At 41.1% G+C, this 25,505-nt stretch overlaps 1 protein-coding gene across 2 annotated transcripts in view; it reads left to right on the forward strand.

Annotated features, from left to right (window-relative positions):
* Positions 1–19,330, forward strand: part of LOC149278412 (neuronal growth regulator 1-like) — a 204,470-nt gene extending 185,140 nt beyond the window's left edge. For both annotated transcript variants that reach the window (XM_089501997.1, XM_089501998.1), the window contains one exon: positions 19,206–19,330. In XM_089501997.1, coding sequence (XP_089358123.1) covers positions 19,206–19,330 — 125 coding nt within the window. The remainder of the gene's footprint in view (positions 1–19,205) is intronic.
* The last annotated feature ends 6,175 nt before the right edge of the window (positions 19,331–25,505 follow it).

Genomic DNA, 25,505 nt, shown 5'->3' on the forward strand with positions numbered 1-25,505 from the left:
GGAAAGACCCTTGTCTTTGTCATTGTGTGCTTGTCTAAAAAAGCTGGGGGCAGATAAAGGGGCAAAATTCATTTTTTAGACATTTCCACCCCATGCATCTAAAGCGCCCTGCTACCAGCATGCGCGGCATATATATATATATTTCTCAATCAGCTTTGAAAGTTACAGCTATCCTCCGCCCCACGTCTGAACTCTCAGGATTTTGATAAATACTTAATATCACGTTCAGCATTTTTTATATAAAAAAAAAAATAGCCTGTGTGTTAAGAACAAATAGCTCAAATTCTGATGAGTTATGGGATTTTATTGCAAATAGCGGCCGGTGGAGACGGTAATCAGCTTTGCTGAAAAGGCTGGCTAGTTTTTATTGTAGGGGAATAAGGACGGCCTTAGCATTTACTAACGAAAATAATAAATGTAAAATTACCAGGCTGACGTATTTTATGATTTATGCTTCCAGCCAGAATAATGTTCTCGCGTTTTCATTGAATCGTATATTACAGACGTTTGGATTGAGAGCCCCGTATATCACTTTTATGAATGCGTTATCGAGTGCACTCACATTTCAGAAGATGCTTGTAATGAATGGGAAAAAAAGAGACGCCTTAAAAACAGACGCATCACGTTTAATAAACAGTTTGAAGTGAGATACACATCATGAATCGAATCATTTTTGATGGCATACCTCCCAAGTGTCCCAATCTAGTTTGACCAGCTCTGCTTTGGTCCCTGGATGCCTGGGTCCATCTTTTGTCCCCAGATCCCCCTCTTTTCTAGGAGCTCAGGCTGTTTGCTGGGTAGAAGCAGCTTCACGGATGAAACAAGCAAAACTGTCCCCCAAGTACTGGTTTTAAAGAGATCTGCGATTTCCCCAACCAGTTTTGCCACCATCATAGTAGTGACCCCTTGGCACACTGCACCATGTTCTCCTACCTCAGCGCATCCATTCTTACACTTGGTGTTACACCGCGCATTCATTCTTACACTTGGTGTTACACCGCTGATTCATTCTTACACTTGGTGTTACACCTCTGATTCATTCTTACACTTGGTGTTACACCTCTGATTCCTGGCTACAAGGAAAAACACAATAAAACAATTTCTGTGAGTAGTCCTGAACAGTTGTTACAGCAGATCCATACGCAGATGGGAAGTTTGTTCAACTGCTGACCTGGGCCACTTCACCCGCTATATCGGAACATACCGGCAACCTGCCAGCGGCAGATGCTACGGTTTATTAACATATCATAGGTATACACATTGCTTTAACACTTCAGTAACCACCAAGTATCATCATCTGTAACCTAATATGTTTTTAACTAAATAACAGCCAATAATCCTCTTTTATAACATTTCTAAAATGTTCTCCATTTTTTGGTGCTATCTTGATCAGCTCCGTTGTGCCCTACAGCGTCTGGAAGAATACATGCCATGGGTGGCAAACAATGTCACAAGATGATTGCTCCCTGCGCAGAATGACGTAAGCCGAGTTAGTTTCTCCACGGCACACGTGACAGATTAGAACTGTCTGAACACTAAAGAAAAAAAAAAAACATTGTAACATAATTGCCTTGTAAGTGTTATAAAACACACCACAATGTGTCCAAAAGAATCCTCACTTTTTCACTTAATTTTGTAAGCAGAAATGACAAATTCGGCACGGATGGCACTTACATCAAGTTTGATCTATAGAACCTGTTTTATTCTTCAGTGCTACTAAGTGCACTTCATAAATGAGTATTATTGCAGAGATAATACGCGGCTTTATGCAAGGACACGGTTACAATGTAGAGCTCCATGTTGGGAGGCTAAGTGGAAAGCAGGGCAGTCACTTTGTGGGAAGAGAAAATTGCATTTAAAAGGCAGCTGGAATTATTCTTTTTTTTTTCTTTTTCCTATTTTCTGCTCTTTGGGGAACGATACTTTTGCAATAATTAAAGTTTTTTTATATTGTTCCGAAATCAATATTCTTTTATATCTATTTCTTTTCCCATTAAATCACCTTAAAAGTCAGGCAGATTTTCTAAGCCAAAAGATAGCAAGGTCTCCCAAGTCTGGTACCTTAAACAGGGTTATTCTATAAACCTTTATTTTTTATGTTCATATTTCTGCTAATTAAGTCCGTGGCTTAGCTCCTTTTTCATGTAGCTGAAAACATAGAAACCCAGACCCTGCCGGCAGATCGGCCCCATCCAGCCCCCGTCTAGTCGCCCGTTTCTCTTGCTGTAAAGACTCAAACCTTAATCAGTCGTTGGTCTCGTCTTAGATTCAGGAGCCGTATGTCTATCCCATACATGTTTAATATCCTCGCTGTATTACCCTCCACCACCTCTGCTGGGAGGCTGTTCCATTTATCTAAGTAATGTAAAACTTCTGTACAGTACACCTAGATGTATCATTAATACAATTATGATACAAATCATCTCTACTGACAAAGCTGTAGGTTGAATTGAGAATGATGTTAAGCTGCTCAGCTGCCAGCTCAACTCTAATTCAAAGAGACTCCAATCAAGTTGACTTGACCACCAACCAGCAGTCATTGGATATGGAATGCATGTCACCTCAGCTATTCACACAAATTCAAGATGAGTTGAGTCACCAGTCCAGCTGACTAAGGGCTCCAATTTGATTAAAAAATTAAACATTGTATCTCCTGGAAAAAGGATTCAGGTGTCAAACTGGAGAAGCAGCGCTTCTCCCAGAGTCTCCGGGCCAAACCCAGAGAGTTGCCAGGTACGCTTGTGTGAGGTTACAGTATGAGACAAATTACCACATGGTGCCAATTTTGTGCAAAAATAAGACTAAGACTAGTGGTAGACTTTCTGTACCGTATGTGAACGTGCGCTAAATAACTTACTTGTGCAAAACAGTTTTATGGTAAAAAGTGAATATTTTGGAGACGATCTTCTTCCAGATTAAATACTATAAATTGTTCAGATCTCTGATTTTATTTTACATTTTATCCATCCATAGAATCCCAGAACCCGCCGGCAGATCGGCCCCCATCCGGCCCCCCATCCAGTCTGCCCGTTTCTCCTGCTGTAAAGACTCAAACCTTAATCAGTCGTTGGTCTCGCCTTAGATTCAGGAGCCGTATGTCTATCCCATGCATGTTTAATACCCTCACTGTATTACCCTCTACCACTTCTGCTGGGAGGCTGTTCCCTGTATTTTGCTTTATACATTTATTTCCAGGTGACCCCAGCCCCACAGACTTATTCTTGTATGTCTGTTGAGGTCTCTCTTATCCTTCAACTCTGTTTCCCATGTGATTTATGTGCAGTGGATCAAGTACTTGCTACAGCAATGTCACAAACAAAAAGACGCCATTATTGCCATTTGCGTCATAAATATTTACGTGATCCTGTTGCACGCAGCGTCACATGTGACAGGTATCGTCTTCCAATCACCAAGAGGCTTCCAGGTCTCAAGAACTGACTTCACAAATAGCAGAGGATCGTGGATAGGTCAGTGCTATTACTTTAGAAATAAAAGAAAAAACATCGTAACAGAGGCAGAAAAATGTAAATTCCTGTATTGTCCCAAGAAAAAAAGTTGATGCCTTTTATTGGACTAACATCGAAACACTTTTGGGACCTCATAAACCTTTAGTTGAAGTAATTCCTCTGAGTGCTCGAGGCTGAAGTATCTTTTTTTTTCTATGCTGACATAATAAAAGGTGTCAACCTTAACTAAAGACTCCTTAACAGAGGCAGAGGATAGAAGGATCCTTCTAGAAAATTGTCTTGGGCTTGGTAAGATCTTCAGTCAGCAGAAAATAAATGTTTCACCGAAGATAATCAAGGGCCAAAAAAGCACTATTGGGTCTATTCACCAAGAAGAAGTTCCTGACCAGATCTGGCTCTATTCATCTGCCTTCTCATGCTAACAAATTACAGATTCACTAACCTAACCTGTGATTTGTTTTAAGAGACGTGCGAGCCCATGACTGCATTTTTGTAAGTTTCAGGCGAGGGCATGTGAATGCAACCTGAACTTGCATGTCCTTGCCCAAAAACTCTTAGAATACCCCCCCTCCGCTAATAAATAAATAAATAATTACATTAATAAATGAAACTTTTAACCAAACTTCTCATCTTCTCCACCTTCATCCAGAGACTGTACATCAAATGTTGGTGGGTCTCTGAGGGCGGACATCACCGTGGAGCATCCTCTGCCAGTGTTTCTTCTTGACTTGAGAAACATACTCCCTACATTCTCATTAACCAGCTATGCTTTATTTCCTTTTGCTCTTAGAAACAAAACCCATTTTACCTAAAAATTGCATTCAGGATTTTATTTATTTTTTATTTTTATTTTTTTGTTATTTTTTTTTTTCCTACTGGACTCATAAAAACAACAAATACGGAACAAAGAAGAAGAATTTCTGTTTGCTCATCAAAGTCAGTCTGAAAATGTTCTCTCCCCGGTGCCCAGATACCAAGAACAGCTGGAAGACATTTTGAAATCAGAATTGGCCAGAAACTGGAAATCCAGTGTGCGATCCTGGCAGTAGAATTACAAAAAAAAAAAGAAATTCATGTACATTGCATGGAATTCCAGGGATGACTTTTTTTTGCAGCATTGCCTTGCAGCTGAGCTTCGCGGATTGTAAAGAAATGACAGGATTATCTCCATGTTATAAATGGCATAATTGCTTCAAGATGGCAGCATATTACGGCCGAGCAGCAGCTTCTCTGCGAAGCCAGCGCTGGAGACGTTTCCAAGTGGTCGGAGCTGCAGATGGCGACATGAATCGTGCCTCTCGGATAAGAGGTTGGACAAACAGCTGCTGACAATTACGGATATGACGGCCCCCGTCAGACGCTTCGAATAATCTCACTTTGGGAAAAAAAAAGATGAAATTTAGCATTTCAGAGTCAAACCGCAGTGCAGATGAGAATTAGATTAGGGCATAAAATCCTAGTAATTTCCTTTGAATAGTTTGTAATGAACATACCTATTAAAGGCTACATTTAGCCATATCACGAGAATTCCGTGCATTATTAATGTATCTTTTTCAATGGGCGATTTTTCCAAGTGCGAAAGAGAACATCTCATAACGTTTAATGGGCTCGGGTAATAAACCCACGGATAAAGGATTGCGCCGTATTTTCGGTCCTTTATTGTTGTGTGGTGTCACAACGCACGACGATGTAAAAAATATATAAAAAATTCAAAATGTTAGCAGTAAAAACAGCTTTTTCTTTTATTTAGTGGCTTTGGCTTAATTGAGACATAACAGAGAGAAAGAGAATGTATTTAAACTCATTAAAGAAGCAATAAGCTTTTATTTTATATATATATATTCATGCATGGAAATGACAGTAAAATGAAATACTCCCATCCGATTGGATAAAAGAGATTTAAAGCGGACATATTAAAGCAGGGAAATGCTATTTTCTCTCCACTTCCTGTTAATGCCGTACGCAGCTTCCTGTTCAGCATACCTAGGAATGCTCCAGGTTTTGCCTGGAGCCTCTGGGGGCGGAGCTTTGTTTTTCCAGTTCTCCGTTTGACAGCCCTCCTTTTCAGGATTATGCCACTCCCTATTCCACCTTCACTCCCATACAGTTTTAAGCTATCCGGAGATAGCCCCATCCTTTTAGACAGTTAGTCCTCCCCTCACTGTTTTATCGTATCAGATTTCTGTCCTGAGGTTTTTCTCTCTTCTCCTCCCCACCTTCTTAAAGGTTGTCTGAACCAATCAGCAATTTAACAATAGGGTTGATTACTGGGGAGAAAAAAGCATGCAGATCGCAAGAACAGGAAGTTCAGACGGCTGCTCCCATGGTATACACAAAAAGGGGGGGTCTAATATATATATTGCTTATTTTAATCTGTGAACACTATTATAGAGGCTTATTTCGTGTTTGGATCTGTAACAAGCAGGTTTTAGGAAAGTGATCTCCTTGTTTGGTAAAAAATATACCCTGTTGGACCCCATCGCAAAATCTCTTTAAACCGCGTTTTTGATTTTAAAAAATCTACAACCTTGATTTTAGCCCCTTTCCCCCCCAACGCTAAAATATAAAATACTTGTAAAATATTCAGTAGACGGTTATGAAAATTCTCATTTAACGATAAAGAAGAAAATTCCAAGCCATTCCGTTTAAATATGTCCAAGAAGAAAGGTCATTAAAACGATCTTCTTCAGGTAGCCAAGAGCCGTTTTCAATTTCAGTTCTTGATAAAGTTTCTCATGGTCAAAACGTTCAATGTCAGTTATGATAAACTTCAAGTCGATTATCTATTCCATCTCAACTCATCACCCTAATACTTTTTATAGGCTGTCAACATGCAATTTGAAAGTTATAAATCTGCAGCGAATACAAGAGTAACACAATATTTGGAAGTTTATCTCCGCCGCTTGAGAGAGAAATGAAAATCGTGCCAATGACACCTTATTTTGTGCTCTCTTGACATTCTTCTGACGCGTCTCCAGCTGAGAGATATATTTTCCTCCGTGGCTCTCGCCGGTTTAATTAAATAAAACGTGTGTGCAAAGAAAAACGCATCGTGTAAATCAGCTTTTTTCTTTACGTGATGCGTTTAAATTTAACAATTTTAAGTGAAAATAGGTGGTGGATATAATTTCTTTTTTTATTTCGGCGTTTCTCGATTTAAAAAATTGAAGAAATCGGGGCAGATCGGAGTCATTTAGGTGGACACGTAAGGAAATGAAGATGATGAGTTTTACAAAAAAAATATACGATTCCCGTGTTTGGTTAGCAGGCTTCTATTTTTTACTTTTTTAGATGGCAACAGGGGGACGAGTCAATGTTGGCTGGTCTAACTGTAACGGGAGTACCTCGGAGTCTCCGGGCGTAGGGCTGCTTCCCTGGGTCTCCGAGACCTAGGCATAGAGCAGTGCCATTAAGCCACACCCACTCCCTGCCCACTTTCCCTCCTACTCCCTGCCCATTTAGGACTGAGGATAACCACACCTCCTTCACAGATAGTCCCGCCTTTTTGCAAAGCCAATGCCCCAGAAGAGGGAGAGCTTCAGGTAGCCTTTTCACCAAAATTTAGAAATAATGATACATTTTCTAATGAGACCCCCACATAATGTATATTTCGCACCCCCTTTGATTCGTACAGAAAGTTGAGTCTTAAGAAGGTAAATATTTTTTTGTTAATATACATTCATGGTTTGTGTGGCCTTTTAGAACAGTAGGCCGTCACTTTAAGATCATTGGCGATCATATTTAATGATGATGCTCCTAGCAATGTCCCAACGGCCCAAATATAGTTTCTAAGACAAGCTTTTAAAGGAAAAATTCAGTTGCAAAATGCCAGCAAAAACATTTAATGGCGATCGCTCAACATTTAGAATTGCTCTGTTTTATCGCATATATATTGTAGGAACATGTGGGGTATTTACCTTTAGTGCTGCCCCAGCAGCCCCCTTCACCACGTCCTTCTTCTAAGTGCTGACATATGACATCATAACTTGCTGCTCCATATCGTAAAAGCACATAGCACCTTTTAATGCATCCTATGGGGCCTATGTTTGCTCCATAGTGTTACTGGCTGGTTGGGGTTAGAGGGTTAGAAGGTTAGGGGGTTAGAGGATTACGGTTAGAGGGTTAGGTGGTAAAGGGTTAGGGTTGGAGTCCCCCCTGGACTTTCTGCCCCCGGCCAGAATAATATAATACAATATTATTATATTAAAAAACTAGCAGCTCTGCCTGTATCAGCAAGTTAATTATTTTTGCTTTATTAAGCGCATTGTTTCCGTTTCTTAAAATTTCAGAAATTGCATTACGCACACATTATCGGTACCCCGGTTCCAGCCCCCGTCAGACCTCCTGGACGCTCGTATCGTTGCAGAGTTTTGGCCCCAGAACTACCTCTTCTTGTTTTTCAGATAAATCGAGGCCGAGACGCTGCTTTATTTCCCATGCGTTTCCTATTTTCCCTCAGTAGAGTCCGAGACGTTCACAATTGCGTTTTTATAGCGTTCTTTGTTACACAGACACTTCCCAATTAAGATAAGGACTGCGGGGTAGAAACTCCGTGGTTTGTTTTCGGGGAAGGAAATGATGGAGATTACCCGTGGCAGCCGTGTCAGTCCGTGATATCTGTCTGATCTGAAACGCCATGCGCGGCCTCACAGGAACCCGAGAGCAGAACTGCCATAATCACCCATGTGCTTAAAATCAAATCAACCCTCGAATCACTAAAATAAGACTGAAGAGATACACTACATTCTACAGCTGAAACTGCCCCACATCATCTTACACCCCCTACATATCAAACATGGATATTTACACACCTCCCAACTGTCCCTATTTAGCATGGCCAGTCCTGCTCCCAAATCCCCTGATGCCCCTCTTTTCTAGGAGGTCAGAATGTTTGCTGGGTATGAGGGGATTGCAGGGTTCTGCAGCCCTAAAAGCCCCGATAATGTGTATAGAAAAAGCAGGAAACGGCTTTATACATTAAACGGGGTAAATAAACCCCATTATTATTCTTCCAAACGCCCCACACAGTTACACAAATACCCCGCAATAGGGCACAAAATCACATAAAAAGTCTGGGTAAAGCCCGGCCAACCGAAACTTACAATGCTGGGCATTTGAAATATTGGAAGCCATTTGTTGTATTTTTCAAGTAACCTCAGACAAAATGACTGTGTTTTTAATAGATTTTGCAGTATGAATTTGCTGGGTGTGCGCTGACTTGCTTTGTTGTATATACAGTATATATGCATTTACATTACAGTATATATATATCTATATACTGTATACACACACTATGTATGTATATTGTTAATGTTGGTAATAAAACCCCATCTCAGCTATATTCTGTATATCAGCTTGAAAGCTACGCTCTGTGGCTTTTCTGCCTTTAATACTCAGCTACGTAAATCGGCAGCTAAATAAATCGCCATGGTAATATCACTCTTGACCTTCAATTTTTTTTCCAGTTGTTTTTATCATAAATCTGAACATCGTCTGATCCGATAGGACCGTACCTTCTGTTCTTACCATTCCATATTCTGTAAATTTTCTGAGGCTGCTGTTGCATCTCACTTTATGAAATGGACACTCCGGCCGTCATATCATTATTATTATTATTATTATTGTCATTATTATTATCATTATTATTATTAAAATCTCTTATAGCTCTAACAATTTCTGCAGCGCTTCTTACAGTCCATGCATTTAAATGATCCAACAAAACTAAAACTGGCAGAATAAGCTGGACTGATACATTAGGCAAAGAGGGCTTGTGAGTAAACTTAAAAGGGGTAGGATAAAAGCGCTAAAAGCAACAACAACAACAACAGCAAAAAAAAAAAAAAAAAAAAAAAAAAAAAGTCCTTTTTAAAACAAAGTTATTATAGATGATGATGTAGCAGCAGAACCACTTGCCAAGGTTTCCTCTTCTTGGCTTAGACAGGTAGAGTAGTTCACAAGGGGGTTAGTGGCTGCGCTCTCACGGATGTGTATGAGATATATAAAAGAAAAAAAAAAAAACACAATAGTGCAATATGTCTCAAAGCTTATTTGTGTTTGAAATAAAGGCCAAAAAGGGCTACTCACATTTGGTAGGGGCTTCTTCAGTTAGCCCCAAAGTATACGCTTGGGCGATATAATCCTCGCCTTAAAGATTTCTTTGGCAGCACTATGTAATATGGGCTTCTTCAGTTAGCCCCAAGATGTGCATTTAGGTGGTATAATCCTTGCCTTGGAATTTCTTTAGCCTCAGCCTTTGAAGCAGTCTGGAGTGTCCACAGTTCCTTTTTGGTGAGCAATAATAGAGTTGCTCACTCCTCAGCGCATAGGTGGTAAAATCCCCACCAAGGATATAGTTGTGGCTGACAAGATATTTTGTCTTATAAATTAAAAAAGGTCCAGGAGCAAGATAAAAAAGTTTTTAAAAAAACTTATTTATTTTTTTTAAAAACTTTTTTATCTTGCTCCTGGACCTTTTTTAATTTATGACCTTCCGGGTTACGTCAGCAGTGACTTAACCCGGAAGGGAATGCCCGATCGCGCGAAAATGAAAAGCCGGTAAGCTGTTACGGGAGATCGGGCAGCAGAAAGCCGGCGATGCCGGCTTCTGCTGCCAGGGGGGAGTCCAGGCTGTCAAACAACAGCCTGGTCTCCCGTGCAGCGGCAGGGATGTGTCCCTGACGCTGCACGAAGGGCTGGACGTACCGGGACGTCCATAGGGGTTTCTTTGTGGGCGTTTTTTGGACCTCCTGGTACGTCTATAGGGGAATGAAGGGGTTAATGCAGCATCCCCACTCCCCTTCACAATTGGAAGATGTCCAGCGGGGTCACCGGCTCTGCCCAAATGTATTCTGCTGCATTACAGCGACCTCAAGCATACAGCCAAGAAGAACTATCTCCAGCAGAAAGAAGAACAAGGAAACCTGGAAGCGATGGTATGGCCCACAAAACCCTGATCTAAACATCGAGTCTGTCTGGGAATACATGAAGTGATGCTTCCTAAACCCACATTTTCAAGGCAAACGGTGATCAACAAATATTGATTTGATTTTGAATTTTTTTCTATTAACTCTTAACTTTGCATTTTGTTAAGTGATAAAAATAAAATATTAAAATGTCTATTTTTGAAAGTGTCCTTGGGGGCTTATTTGCTCACCCACAGGATTATTTCGCTTTGGGACGCGCTGAAAACAGTTGGCAGTAATTTGTAGCACGAAAGGGATCCCAAGGCCGGGCGGCAGGTAGCAAGGAATAGTTATACGTCTCTAGTAGAATAATGAAAAAGATTGGATTTGAATGTTTTCTTAGTTAAAATGTATCATTTGTCAGGATTGTGTTAGTAGTTAAAACAATGCAACAATAGAGTTTCTCCGTCATCCAAGACAGAACGGGACATCTTGTATATAAACATGGAGGAAAGAATAGAGAGGGGAGATGTCAGAGAAACATTGAAAGACTTAAAGTGAATGAAGTTCAGGAGGGAAGTTTATGTAACAAAAAGAGAAATGTTAGAACCAGAGACCGGAATCTAACACTAGAGGGTAAGAGGATGAGATGGAATGGAAGGAAGTTTGACTTTACTGAGAGGGTGGTGGATACGTGGAACAGCCTCCCAGCAGAAGACAAGACCATCCTCCATGCCCCAATGATTCTTGACAAATAACGGCCCCAATTCATATAAATGGGCATGCGCATAGGGGTCTGAACAGCCCCCCACTCGTAGCGTTTGCAGAGCCAGCGCGGGGGCTGACTGCCATGAGATGCGTCCAGCAGAATACATCTCATGAATGGAAAATAGCTTAGATGCAAGGAAAGGGGCAAATGCACATAGGGGGGGCATTTAAGGAGAAGACTATGGGAATTTAAAGGGACTTCTCAGCTATCGAATGCATTAAAGTGCGAATGATGGCTGGAGCGGCCCTGTAATATTTACGTTATGGCGATGCGTTACCTCAATATGAATAAATATATGAATAAAGCGCCTCTACAGTTAAAAAGTGCTGAAACGCCAGGTATTTCAGTTAAAATCTTGCACTTTGAGTTGAGTTCTTTAAGTTGATTTCTTGCATATATTTGCATTCCTGCGCAGATTTGCACCTCATAGATGAGAAATCCCACGAGAAAAGTTTAAAAAATTGCACACAGAACGGTTTTGCAGAAAACGTAGGATGTGTTTTGTAAACATAATCATTGGAATTTGTATTTTATAGGAAGGGAGGTGACTGCTAGAGCTGCTCATCCACCTACTTTGCTGAATTTAACACATTTTAGCCAAATGCGGAGTTAGAAACGTCGTCCCCGGTACTGTTAGATCCCCAGATTTCTCAAAAGTATTTATTTTGCTTTGTACATTTTGCTCTTAATGACCCAGCTGCTGTATACAGTAATAATAATACCCCCCACGCTGTATACAGTAATAATAATACCCCCCATGCTGTATACAGTAATATAACCCCCAGCGCTGTATACAGTAATATAACCCCCAGCGCTGTATACAGTAATATAACCCCCCAGCGCTGTATACAGTAATATAACCCCCAGCGCTGTATACAGTAATATAACCCCCCAGTGCTGTATACAGTAATATAACCCCCAGCGCTGTATACAGTAATATAACCCCCAGCGCTGTATACAGTAATATAACCCCCAGCGCTGTATACAGTAATATAACCCCCCAGCACTGTATACAGTAATATAACCCCCAGCGCTGTATACAGTAATATAACCCCCCAGTGCTGTATACAGTAATATAACCCCCCAGTGCTGTATACAGTAATGTCTGTTTTTATTTAATTTGTTCCAATAACCCCCCTTTATCTGCAGTCCTGGAGCCGCCGGTGCTGTCAGTCATGGGATATTTTGGTTGATTTTCCCGGCTCAAACCCCACACTGAGCTGATGCTTTATGGCGATGTTAATAATTTTTTTGAATTCGTTATTTGGAGTGTAAGTCATTGTGTTAATAATACATAGAAGGACTTCCTCCTTTGTAAGACTCTCATTTTCAGAAGGTGCAAACAGTTTATTCTCTTAATCAGCAGGAAAAAACACGCTGAGACTTGGTTAAACAACAATTGACAAGATAATGAAATAGAAGGATACTGCCGGCTTATCTGCTGTCTGCAAATGTGTCTATTCCGGGAACGTGCGTCTCCTATTCAACAGAAACCTGGAGAGAGCTGAAACAGACACCGGGGAACGACATCCTATAAACATATTTACAAATTACAACTATAAATATTTACTGAGAGGATGGTGGATAAGTAGAATAGCCTCCCAGCAGAAGTGGTAGAGGGTAGTACAGCGAGGGGATTAAACATGCATGGGATAGACATACGGCTCCTGAATCTAAGACGAGACCAACGACTGATTAAGGTTTGAGTCTTTACAGCAGGAGAAACGGGCGACTAGACGGGGGCCGGATGGGGGCAGTTTATATGTTTCTTTGCATAGAGAATAATGCGTTAGAAGAAGATGTAATTTCTCTGAGGATTACAGTTCTAGATGAGGGTAAATCTCACTGGCTCGAAGTAACATAGAAAGAAAGAGATTGTAGTTTGGAGGTACATCGATGATTGGCGCGTAGGAGGCTCTATCACAACCTCGCTAGATAGCGGATTCCGGATCTTTACTGTTATTACTGTAAGTTTTCCTCAAGTCTCAAAATAAAGAAATAGTCCCTAATATTTAGGAAAGAAACATAGCATTTGTCACCTGTTTTCTAGATAAGTTGTTATAATACCAGAAAATGACTTAACGAGGAAGCTCTAATTTGTGCTGCTCTGTCAATCTCCAAATTGCCGACAATTAGTAAGTTCATGGAGCGCGATCCATGCAGGCGATGATTACTTTTACTGTGAGTTAAATTGTGTGTCCGTGACTCATTACAGCAGAGTTAATGCTTGATGTCATATAACGTGTAACGGGCTCAGAACGAGAAAGGTTGGGTTATTATGTGAACTGGAATGAGTGCGGATTATATCTCTATCTCCATAAATATATGCGGCTGGTATAAAAAAACAGAGACGTTCTAGATCTTCTCCTTTAGAGCAAAACAGCACTGTATACAGTAATATAACCCCAGCGCTGTATACAGTAATATAACCCCCAGCGCTGTATACAGTAATATAACCCCCAGTGCTGTATACAGTAATATAACCCCCAGCGCTGTATACAGTAATATAACCCCCAGCGCTGTATACAGTAATATAACCCCCCAGCACTGTATACAGTAATATAACCCCCAGCACTGTATACAGTAATATAACCCCCCAGCGCTGTATACAGTAATATAACCCCCCAGCACTGTATAAAATAATGTCTGCTTTTATCTCATTCTGCCCCAATAAACTCCCTTTACCTGCAGACCTGGAGCCGCCGTTGCTGTCAGTCATGTGATATTTTGGGTGACTTTCCCGGCTCAAACACCGCACTGAGCTGATTCTTTATGGCAATGCTAATGAAGTCCGCTCCTCCATAGACTTGTATTAGTCAGAGAGTCCGACTGGGTGATTAAGACTGAGCCATTCTATTGTTCCCCACAGGCAGTATGATAAGGAGTCGGGGTGTTTAGTAGATCGGGGGTCAGATGACAGAGCGAGAATCATACAAACGGCTGATATGCAGCTGTCTGAAAACTTTATATTATGGGGCAAAAACTACAAATGGCTTAGAAAAGAAAACAGCGCAATATTTTCATAAACTTCTTTTTATCCAAAACTAGTAATAAAAAATGGAACAAAATTCTCCTTTAAGATATTATATGCCCATAGGCTATTTCTTACAATATTCATCATCCATAAAACTCCCAGACTGTGTGAATCTTTATTTTTTGTTTACCTGGGAATTACTTGTATCTGGAGAGAATTATTCCTCACTCTGCGATTACTGTTCCCAAACTCACAACTCTGCGGAATATGCTGACATTTTAACAAATAAACTCGCATTCCTATAAAACACTTTCTGAACAATCGTGCTTCTTATTGAAATCCAAGAAATAGAAATATCTTCTTTTTTTTTTAATATTTTCTTTTTTGTGTGTGTGATACAAAGAACAGAGTGGCAGGAACGTGCTACTAATGGATGGCCTTGTTGGACAGCCTCCCAGCAGAAGTGGTAGAGGGTAATACAGTGAGGGTATTAAACATGCATGGGATAGACATACGGCTCCTGAATCTAAGACGAGACCAACGACTGATTAAGGTTTGAGTCTTTACAGCAGGAGAAACGGGCGACTAGACGGGGGCCGGATGGGGCCGATCTGCCGGTGGGTTCTGGGTTTCTTACTGGAAGTAAAGTATGTGCAACATCAAAAAAATAGCACAAATACCAAAAAGTTCAATGTATTCCATCATGTTTGGCAAATGCTTGTCAGCGGATAATGGAGAACGTGCGGCGGAATACAGTCTGTATCGCACCTGCGCTTTAATGCTTTCAGTCCCGCTTCTTTATACGCGGTACCTGCATTTATCGAAATCACTCTGTTTGATGCCAGCAATTCAGGGAAGAAAAAGAGAGCAGCGAGACAGACGCAGGCGTCCTGTAACGTTCCCGAAATGTAATGCGCACCTGGTTTCAGACTGCAATTAAAGGCATAAAAGGAATTATCTGCTTTAGAAAATCCTGCTAGAAAGACGCCACGGCATTGGGTACGGCCGCGCTCCCGAGATGTCGCTGTGACGTTAATGTATCATCTTCTGGAAATAGAATATTTTAGGAAAATCGCACCTTTTTTTACATTATCGGCCGTTCAATGGCCGGGAGAGACTGGTAGCCAATAGGAAGGCGGCGCATGTTCTTTTGCTTCAAGAAAGTAAGCGTTTATCGGACGACTTCCATGTCAGGAAAGTAAAAATTCGTTATTTGGATACAAAGGCGGAAAAAACATCTAGTTTTAATGAGCAGAATAGACGGGCCGAATGGGGCCGATCTGCCGGCAAAACAATTTGATAGATCCACATTATGTTATTCTATTTGTGATCCTTTTCTGTAAAGTTTGTTTAAATTCCATTCATTTAGGGTCTCAGACATCCTGACAACTAAAGCTGAACAAAAATCAAACCATTGGAGAAATAAGACGCTTAAATAATCAAGAGAATCGGTTAATACTGTTTAGCGAGCTTCTGCGCTCATCAGTCGATACCGGGCCGGTAATTACCATCCGCGGGCCCAGATCTGGGTTTAATAAGGTTATAAAATGTATTTATCAGCGGAGAGAAGGGTAAACGCCAAATAACACGGCCCTACACACAGTGATGAGAGTTGGATGTAATGATTCCGACATCAAGTAACTTTAATACTGAAATATGCATTTTCATGCATTCGATAAGTATTTATATAGCACCATCATATTGCGCAGCGCAGTACAATGGGTTATGCTGATTTAAACCCCTGGAACGCAAACTTTTCACATATTTTAAAAATAGGGGCACCCAGACTTTTTATGTGACTTTGTGCCCTATCGCTAGGTATTTGTGTAACTGAGGGGGGCATTTAGAAGAAGAATAATGGGGTTTATTTACCCCGTTTAATGTATAAAGCCGTTTCCTGCTGTTTCTATACACATTATCGGGGCTTTTAGGGCTGTAGAACCCTGCGATCCCCTCATACCCAGCAAACATTCTGACCTCCTATAAAAGAGGGGCATCAGGGGAGGAGAGAGGGGCATCAGGGGAGGAGAGAGGGGCATCAGGAGAGAAGAGAGGGGCATTAGGGGAGGAAAGAGGAGCATCAGGGGAGGAAAGTGGGCAACGGGAGGAAGAAGGGGCACCAGAGGAGAAAGGGGGGAGTTACCAGGTCAGCATCCTAGTTATAGTTTTAGTGGGGTCTTTCCCCTTTAAGCACCAAAGGCTTTTTAATGATAGGAGTGCGGGGGGGGGGCGCATTGCGCTTGGCAGATTATAATTATACATGAAATATTCATTTATCTGCTTGTAATGAGTCAATAGTACATCCTCGCAGTCCTTCCGAATGGCGTTGATGGGTCACAAATTAAAAACCGACTGTTCTCTAACCTTCAAGGCGGCCGTTGCCAAGTCACCCAGGTGACGAGAAAGATTCGGTGGCAGCGCTACAAAGCAGGCCTGTCGCTCGTCAAGATCGGACGCTAATACAAAGCAACGGGTGACGGTTATTAGAGAAAAAAATCCTGCTCGGAGCGGCTCTTACCCACAGAACGCTGCTTAATGAGAGCGGCAGACAGGTATTCTGCCTCGCGTTCCAGGCATCTTCCAGCCTTATTCGCAGGTTGTTACAGGGAATGGCAAACCCGCATTTTATTGCCTTTTTTTAATTAATTTCACTTTCAAGAAGGAGAAGCCGGGTAGTTGGGTTACCGTATTTCAGACAATAAAAAGGATAGAGCACAAGATACAAAGTAATCGATACGTTTCCATTGGTTCAGAGATTCTTGTAAAGACATTTCGCAAAAATAATACGATGGGTGAAATGCTAGAGTTTGATTGGTGAGGACATAGTTACATAGTTACATAGGCTGAAAAAAGACCTGCGTCCATCAAGTTCAGCCTTTCCTATATCTGTTAATTTGTTGCTGTTGATCCAAAAGAAGGAACCCCCTCCCCCCCCCGGTTTCACTCTTTCCAATTTTGCGCTAACCAGGGAAAAAATTCCTTCTTGACCCCAAAATGGCAGTCAGATTTCTCCTTGGATCAATAAGCCGTTTCCCCATAATTACAGATTATATCCCTGAATATTATGTTTTTCCAGGTCTCCATCCAGTTGCAGTTTAAACGTCTGTACCGACCCCGATAAAACTACCTCTGCAGGCAGAGAATTCCACATCCTTACTGCCCTTACTGTAAAAAACCCTTTCCTCTGCTTTAGTCTAAATCTCCTTTCTTCCGGTCTGAACGCCTGACCCCGCGTCCTGTGCATAGTCCTGTTGATGAACAGATTTCCACACAATGGTTTGTATTGGCCCCGCATATATTTATATAACGTTATCATATCCCCTCTGAGGCGACGTTTCTCTAAACTAAACAGATTTAAATTAGTTAACCTTTCTTCATAACTATAGTGCTCCGTTCCTTTTATTAATTTTGTAGCCGCCTCTGCACCCTTTCTAGTGCTATGATATCCTTCTTCAGAATAGGTGCCCAAAATTGCACAGCATATTCAAGGTGCGGCCTTACCATTGATTTATACAGAGGCAAAATCATATCTTTATCCCGCGACTTGATGCCCCTTTTTATACACGACAATACCTTACTGGCCTTAGCGGCCGCAGACTGGCATCGCACATTGTTGCCTAATTTGTTGTCTATAACAATTCCCAAATCCTTCTCATTTGTCGTTACCCCTAATTCACTACCGTTTAGGGTGTAGGTTGCTTGTGCATTCGCTACCCCGAAGTGCATAACTTTACATTTATCTACATTGAATTTCATCTGCCAAAAAATCTGCCAAGGACGATCCAAAAAAAAAATATGCTGCGTGCGTTCACAAACCTATGATGTAATTCCTTATCCCTCCCTATAGAATTTTTTTTTTCTGAAAATCATCTCCATCTGGTTCATTAGCTCAGTGAATCGAGTCAGAATTCTCTGTTTTCCCCTAAATGGTCGGTCCAGAGCTTGACCTCTTCTGGGGGTGTGGCTATGGTCAGGGGTGGCGCTTATTGTGCAGAGGGGCAGGGCTAGCCCAACTTTGACCTTTGAAGGGCCAGTAGTTGACAGCTGTGGGTGGAAAATGAGCACGGAGAGGGTAGAATGACTAAATGGCACTCCCCTACCCGGAGATTGAAGAATAATAACCCAGAGCTAATAATAACCCAGGGGAAAACAGAGCTCCATCCGGAGACCCCGGCGTAAACCCAACAACTTCCTGCGAATGTCTAATCAATTTTCTTTAGATTTTCTGATCCTTTTTGAATTATTAATATCTGCAACTTTAGAAAAATCCTGAATGTGCATGGAGAGTGGGGAGGGTACAATAGGGACAGGCGGGGTAATAAGGGAGTGAGGAGTAGATGCTTGGTGTTGCTTGCCTGGTCTCCGATTCTTTCTCTGATGGGTTTTCTCTTGAATTGGTCGACTGGCACAAAACGACGCGCTCCTTGGTTAGTTTGGGACAACAGCTGGAATCTTATGGTGGCTGAAAATGTTTTGTTGGTGGGACCGAGCGATATGCTTTCTCGCTCATCGTAATTCATGCAATTGTGGGATTTTATCTGTAGACATGTGATTCCATTTTCTCAAATGTTCCTAAATCTGATGACATGAGGATCATTGGGTACGATGTTTACATCACTTACAGCAACATCATTTTGACTCGACCCTCCTCGTTTCAGCAGCATGCCTCATAATTCCATAAATCGGGTTTTATTAGGATTTACCCCAAAAATAGATCTTTGAAGTGAAAGAAAATAGGAGATAGATGGATAGAAAGATATAGATATATATAATAGATGGGTGGATGAATAGATAGATAGATAGACAGATAGATAGATAGATAGACAGACAGACAGACAGACAGACAGACAGACAGATAGATAGACAGACAGATAGATAGATACATGATGTCATCTGATGTCATCTGGCGGCCGTGGCCTTAAAGTGCCAGAGCGCTCAACCATCACCAGCCCAGCCCTGAATAAACAGATAGTGTCAGAGGAGTACATCGTAAATGTGTTTTTTTGTGTAATTGCACCTTTATGTCTTAAAAATGAGTCCTATTAATATTTCTGCATGACTTAAATAATTGTTCTTATTTTTTTATTTTCCAGCTCCAAGCACAGCCCAATACGGAATCACGGGGAGAGCGGAAGTCTTGTTTTCTTGCTGGTACCTCGTCTTGGCTTTGTCCTCCTTTACCAGCGTAATGTATGTGAAGAACATCATTACACAATAAACATAAAGAACCATAACAGGCTTTAAAGATTTTTTTTCCGAAAGTGCTGACGACAGGATGCAATCTGGCGCTGTACGTTCGAAGCGGTGCGGGAGACAACCGGCAGCGCTTACACGGCGACCATCGGCATTTGTAGAATTGCTTATTATGTAAATACCTTATTTTTTTTTCCTCCTTCTTTGATTAGCTGCATTGAGTTGTGGAAGCAGTATACATCGTCCTTTTTTTAAAAAAGAAAAACGTGAAAGCTCTGAAATTACTTTTAGGAGGAATATAAATTTGTTCGTAATCCGTAACTTTTGAGCTACGGGGTTGCTGCGGTTTACAAAAAAAATAATGTAAAAAAAATCAAGAATAATAAAAAAAAAAAATCAGATATTATTATTCTACGCTTTAAACCTCCCCGGGGCATACGTTGGGTTGTGTTTCCTAAATAAGATTTTGAACTCATGTGTATCAAACATTTCCACCATTTTTATTACAAGAATATTGCCTTCAAAAGATAATTCCTGTTACATTTCAGATACATCTTCTGCAAGTTTAATATTTGGATTTATCGATATTAGAAATTCCGATTTAAATGAAAAAATTTGAATTTTTACTTGATGTGTTACGCATGGTTGTGCCTTCATAAAGTTTTAATATTTTTTTTAATTATCATTATTATTATTATTAAAATGGATTTTCCTAGGTTATTGGGTCAAAAAAAAATAATTTGAAAAAAATTTCAAATTTGAAAAACACTAATTTAAAACGTGCAGATGATATTTTTAGCAATTCATATCATGTTCCCGCGCAAGTGTGAAAGACTTCTATGTTTGCTAATAAAAATGTCCATACCTCGAACAGTATTTCAAAGCCGTGTTCTCATCCCATGCAGAGAACACGCGTGTGCAGATAATGTAACATTCTTTTGTTGGCAGAAAACGACACCCAATAAAAAAAAATGTTAAAAAAATGCAATAGTGTCTCCTGCTGAGTCTTGGCAGGAATTTTTTTAATTTTTTTTCAAATTCCCTAATTATAGCACAATTCTCACGTGTGTTTTTTGTGATTTCAGAGCTATTTCTCTTCAAAAGTATTATTCAAAGTTCTTAAAAAAATAAAATTAAAATGTTGTGCAGATGAGAACGTGACAATCCATTCCATCATCCATCCGAAAAATTCATCGAATCTGTATTGTTTTGCACTTGATTTTGTACTGAATTTGTGAAACTAGCTGAAATAGTCAAGAAAAAAAAGTGGATATATTTGGAAATGGGTCTACTCAGCGGAAAATAAAATTCTGGTAAAAATTATATTTGTGTTTGTTTTCTTTACGGGTCAGATAGACGCACGACTATATGAATAAAGTCCCCTCGATCTCCGGGCTGGACTCCCACCCAATCTCCCATTAACCCCATAACAACAGACACCGGAAACTTGGGTTGAAAAGGCTGCAGCCAGTTTTATTTATTAACCAAGTCGTTGCCGCGCAGCCTTAGGCCGGACCCCTCGCTGCGTTACCAGAGCAAAGACCCCAAACCGAACACATAAATATAATAAATAACATCAATAAACGTAAATAATAAACAAAAAACTAAAAGCCTGCGAGGCAAACGCGGAACCGCCACACCGGGACGATCACGATGCCCAAACCTGAGGCCCCCGGCACCACCGACCGGGACCCCCGCCAAACCCTGGCCCCCAGAGCATTCACATCCCCTACATGCCTGTTATCTACCCCCCAGCTGCGACAGCAGAAATACCCCAACATAACACAACAAACAGGGAGGGAAGAACGACACCGGGTAAGGGGGCTACAAAATGCCCCTCAGCCTCGTGTCACAACCCCTTAAATACTCAGGAACCCAGTCAGGGCCCCCCGCGGGCATCAGGAAAAATGACTATGGTGTTGGGAGAAAACTGCGATTAAGAAGAGGTCACTAGACAGGAGAATGCGGTTAAAGTTGCTGTTCCACCTACATTCCTGAAACAGGAAACTGGAAAGTTGTTGATTGCTGGTTCTTCTGTAAAGACTCAAACCTTAATCAGTCGTTGGTCTCGTCTTAGATTCAGGAGCCGTATGTCTATCCCATACATGTTTAATCCCCTCACTGTATTACCCTCTACCACTTCTGCTGGGAGGCTGTTCCACTTATCTACCACCCTCTCAGTAGAGTAAAAGCGCCTCTTTTATTATACCGTGAAATATACTTTGTTTTTCTGTAGATTGTAATGACGCGCAGACAGCCCTGGGGCGTGATGAGCAGACACACAGGAACGCAGTCCATTACCCGCTAGCTATTTGTAAGGATATAGGAGTAAAATTAGATCCCAGAGGAGGTTTTGGAATGGCACATCTCAAACCCAATCTCGATTTGTCACTCTGAGTGCGATGTATGAATTTGGCACGCCGGCACGCCGCCTCCTCTAACAACTCTCTGTCTTTGTAAAATATAAGCCGCTTGTTAATCATTTTCTCACTTTTGTGCTCAAGAAAGAACCTGCCAGGACTGAGGTGGCAGAAAAACCTCTCACACGTATAATCACACGCTAAAATCCGGCCGGTTTATTAGTTATGACACGAGTACAGGAAGGAAAATGAAACACGCTTTGTATGTAAACGCGCTATTTATACATCGTGAGATTATCTTTTCCTAATGCAGCTGCTGAATTTTATTATCATGTATTATAATACCAATTACAAGTATATCACAAAATCCTAAAGTCTTGTCTTAGATTCAGGAGCCATATGCCTATCCCATATATGTTTAAATTCCCTCACTGTGTTAGCCTCTACCACCTCTGCTGGGAGGCTATTCCACTCATCTTCCACCCACCCAGTAAAGTAATACTTTCTTAACATTCCAATTAAGCCTCTGGCCCCCTAGTTTGAGATTAAGACCTCTTGTTCTAACAAGACAATACGTTTAGTCAATACGTTATTGACTGATATTAGCTGCTCGGCCTTTACAGCTCCTGACTGACACTGAGCACTAAGGAGTCTTCAAAATGGGAAATATTAAGCTATTTATGAAATTATGACCAAATAAAAGGAACACAGCAAACAGTGCAAAACGCATGGGATATAAAAAATGTATGTTCAAAACATAAGAAGCCATTAATTAATTAAATTTGGAAAAACCCAGGTTAAAAAAGATGCAAAATGGTTCAGAGCAAAAACATTAGTAAACTCCAGAGAGCGTGCGTTATAACGGGTCACATATTAAGAATATCATTCAGAATATTTATTAGCGGAATGCAACGAAAAAAAACACAAAAGACATCCCAGCGTTAATGATATTTCCTTAATAAAAAAAAAATAAAGGAAATGATGAACTTATACCGAGCTTCGCCAGACGCGAGACTTTTCACTGAATAATAAAACAGAATCTTTCAAGGGTTACTTACTTATAAATCCTAACGATAAGCCGAAAAGCTTTTATTAATTCCACGGTATTAACTCGGATCATCCATTACCAGGGAAATAACGTTAGAAATTAGATCTTTAATTTCGCATGCAGGGGGAAAAAATAGAAAAAAAAAAAAAAAAAAAAAGGATTTGCAGGTTAATTGAATTCTGCGTCCTGAGTTTGTGTTACAAAAGTAACCCACGCTGTGATATCGCAACGCAGCTCGCGTTCGTTTGAAAGGAGACTTACCTGTCAAACGAATAACGCTGCTGGGTTATAAATCATTTCGCTGCTGGAAGAGCCGCCGCTCGTTGCAGCGATCCTTAGAAACAAATATTAGCGTGGAAAGCGCGATGATTCTAAATTAACCGCGATGCCCATCACTCCTCCGGCCCGTTACCTCTCTGACCGATTTGCCGAAAAAAGGATGTTTGCAGAACGACATCAAATCACAGCAGGGTTTGCAAATTTTGTTATTTTGCAGAAAATGAACGTTATCTGCGTTTGTAACGAGGTCGTTCGAGGCTGGGAGGGATTTCGGTGCAGAAAGAGGTTATTTTAGGAAGGATACAATGTATTTTCCGCTTTCAATGATTCCAGAGAAAATACGTTTACAAATAAACGCGTCGGAGAGAATATCGAATAAATGGTTACGAAAAGCTACGGTGGGGCAACTTGGACGGACGCCTGAATTTAATTATCTGCTGGGAATGCATTTCTGTAAATTCAAAATGTTCTCCTTTATTGCAGGAGTGTTATAGAAGCCACAGATCGGCCCCGACCTTAATCAGTCGTTGGTCTCGTCTTAGATTCAGGAGCCGTATGTCTATCCCATGCATGTTTAATACTCTCACTGTATTACCCTCTACCACCTCTGCTGGGAGGCTGTCCAACAAGGCTGTCCTTGACATTATAAACATACCTCACCAATAAAAGGATTTTGATTATTGATTGGATTATTATTTTAAAGGTTGGTCACATTTTCCAATAATAATATTTTGAAAGAAAATGTTTAGAGATCCGTGGATATGGATTAGTAAAAGGAATGAGATCTACAAAAACCACACAGGGAATAGATCAGTAGGAAAAAGGCTTATTTATCGCCATGACATTCATCAGGCTTCCCATATCCATCAACCCCGAGCGAGAACAATGGAGCTGACATCAACGAAATAGAAACACGGAAAGGGTGGTCTCAGGACCTGAAAAAGGAGAGCTGCCAGTGGAGGTCCAATTTCTCACCCGGCCTTCAGACCATGAGACTATAATTCTCTATTACAGGAGTCTCATTGAAAAGAAAATTCTCCTTTATACAGGAATATCACCCCCCCCAGTGCTGTATACAGTAATATAACCCCCCAGTGCTGTATACAGTAATATAACCCCCCCGCGCTGTATACAGTAATATAACCCCCCAGCGCTGTATACAGTAATATAACCCCCCAGCGCTGTATACAGTAATATAACCCCCAGCGCTGTATACAGTAATATAACCCCCAGCGCTGTATACAGTAATATAACCCCCCGCGCTGTATACAGTAATATAACCCCCCAGCGCTGTATACAGTAATATAACCCCCCAGTGCTGTATACAGTAATATAACCCCCAGCGCTGTATACAGTAATATAACCCCCCCGCGCTGTATACAGTAATATAACCCCCCAGCGCTGTATACAGTAATATAACCCCCCCAGTGCTGTATACAGTAATATAACCCCCCAGTGCTGTATACAGTAATATAACACCCCAGTGCTGTATACAGTAATATAACCCCCCAGTGCTGTATACAGTAATATAACCCGCAGCGCTGTATACAGTAATATAACCCCCTCCAGCGCTGTATACAATAATATAACCCCCAGCGCTGTATACAGTAATATAACCCCCCAGTGCTGTATACAGTAATATAACCCCCAGCGCTGTATACAGTAATAACCCCCAGTGCTGTATACAGTAATATAACCCCCAGCACTGTATAAAGTAATAACCCCCAGCGCTGTATACAGTAATATAACCCCCAGCGCTGTATACAGTAATATAACCCCCAGCGCTGTATACAGTAATATAACCCCCAGCTCTGTATACAGTAATATAACCCCCCGCGCTGTATACAGTACTATAACCCCCAGCGCTGTATACAGTGATAAGTAGTCAAAATCAAGATTTTCCTCAGCCTCCCAGCAGAAGTGGTAGGGGGTAATACAGTGAGGGTATTAAACATGCATGGGATAGACATACGGCTCCTGAATCTAAGACGAGACCAACGACTGATTAAGGTTTTTAGTCTTTACAGCAAGAGAAACGGGCGACTAGGCGGGGGGGCCGAATGGGGGCGATCTGATGGCATTTTCTGGGTTCCTATTTCCGCAGTAACTCCTGTGGAAATACATTTTCATTTGGGGACTGGAGGCGAGAACATTGATCTAGAACTCCAGTCCTCGAGTGTTGCAAACAGACCAAGGATTCTGTGTAGTCCTGCATGAAAACAACTACTTCTGCAAGTTTTCTATTGCGATACCGGTGTTCAAGCTGGAATATCCAACAACTGGGGCTTGTTCGCGGACCTTGTGGGCTGGATTTGTGTAGCCCTGACCTAGAACAAGCTGAGGCCAAGTTCTCACCTGATATGGTGGAGCACAGTGACATATTATATATCGTTACTGGAACAATCTGCAATACATGAGAAGAGAAAACACATGGAAAAAAACGTGAAAAATCTTTCTGACATCTCTGTGACCTGAAATAGTCTTTTCTATCTTTTCTATCTAATCTCTTTTTC

The sequence above is a fragment of the Sceloporus occidentalis genome, unplaced genomic scaffold (assembly GCF_023333645.1).
Source record: "Sceloporus occidentalis isolate IW3139 unplaced genomic scaffold, rSceOcc1.0.p SCAF_190, whole genome shotgun sequence".
NCBI lineage: Eukaryota > Metazoa > Chordata > Lepidosauria > Squamata > Phrynosomatidae > Sceloporus > Sceloporus occidentalis.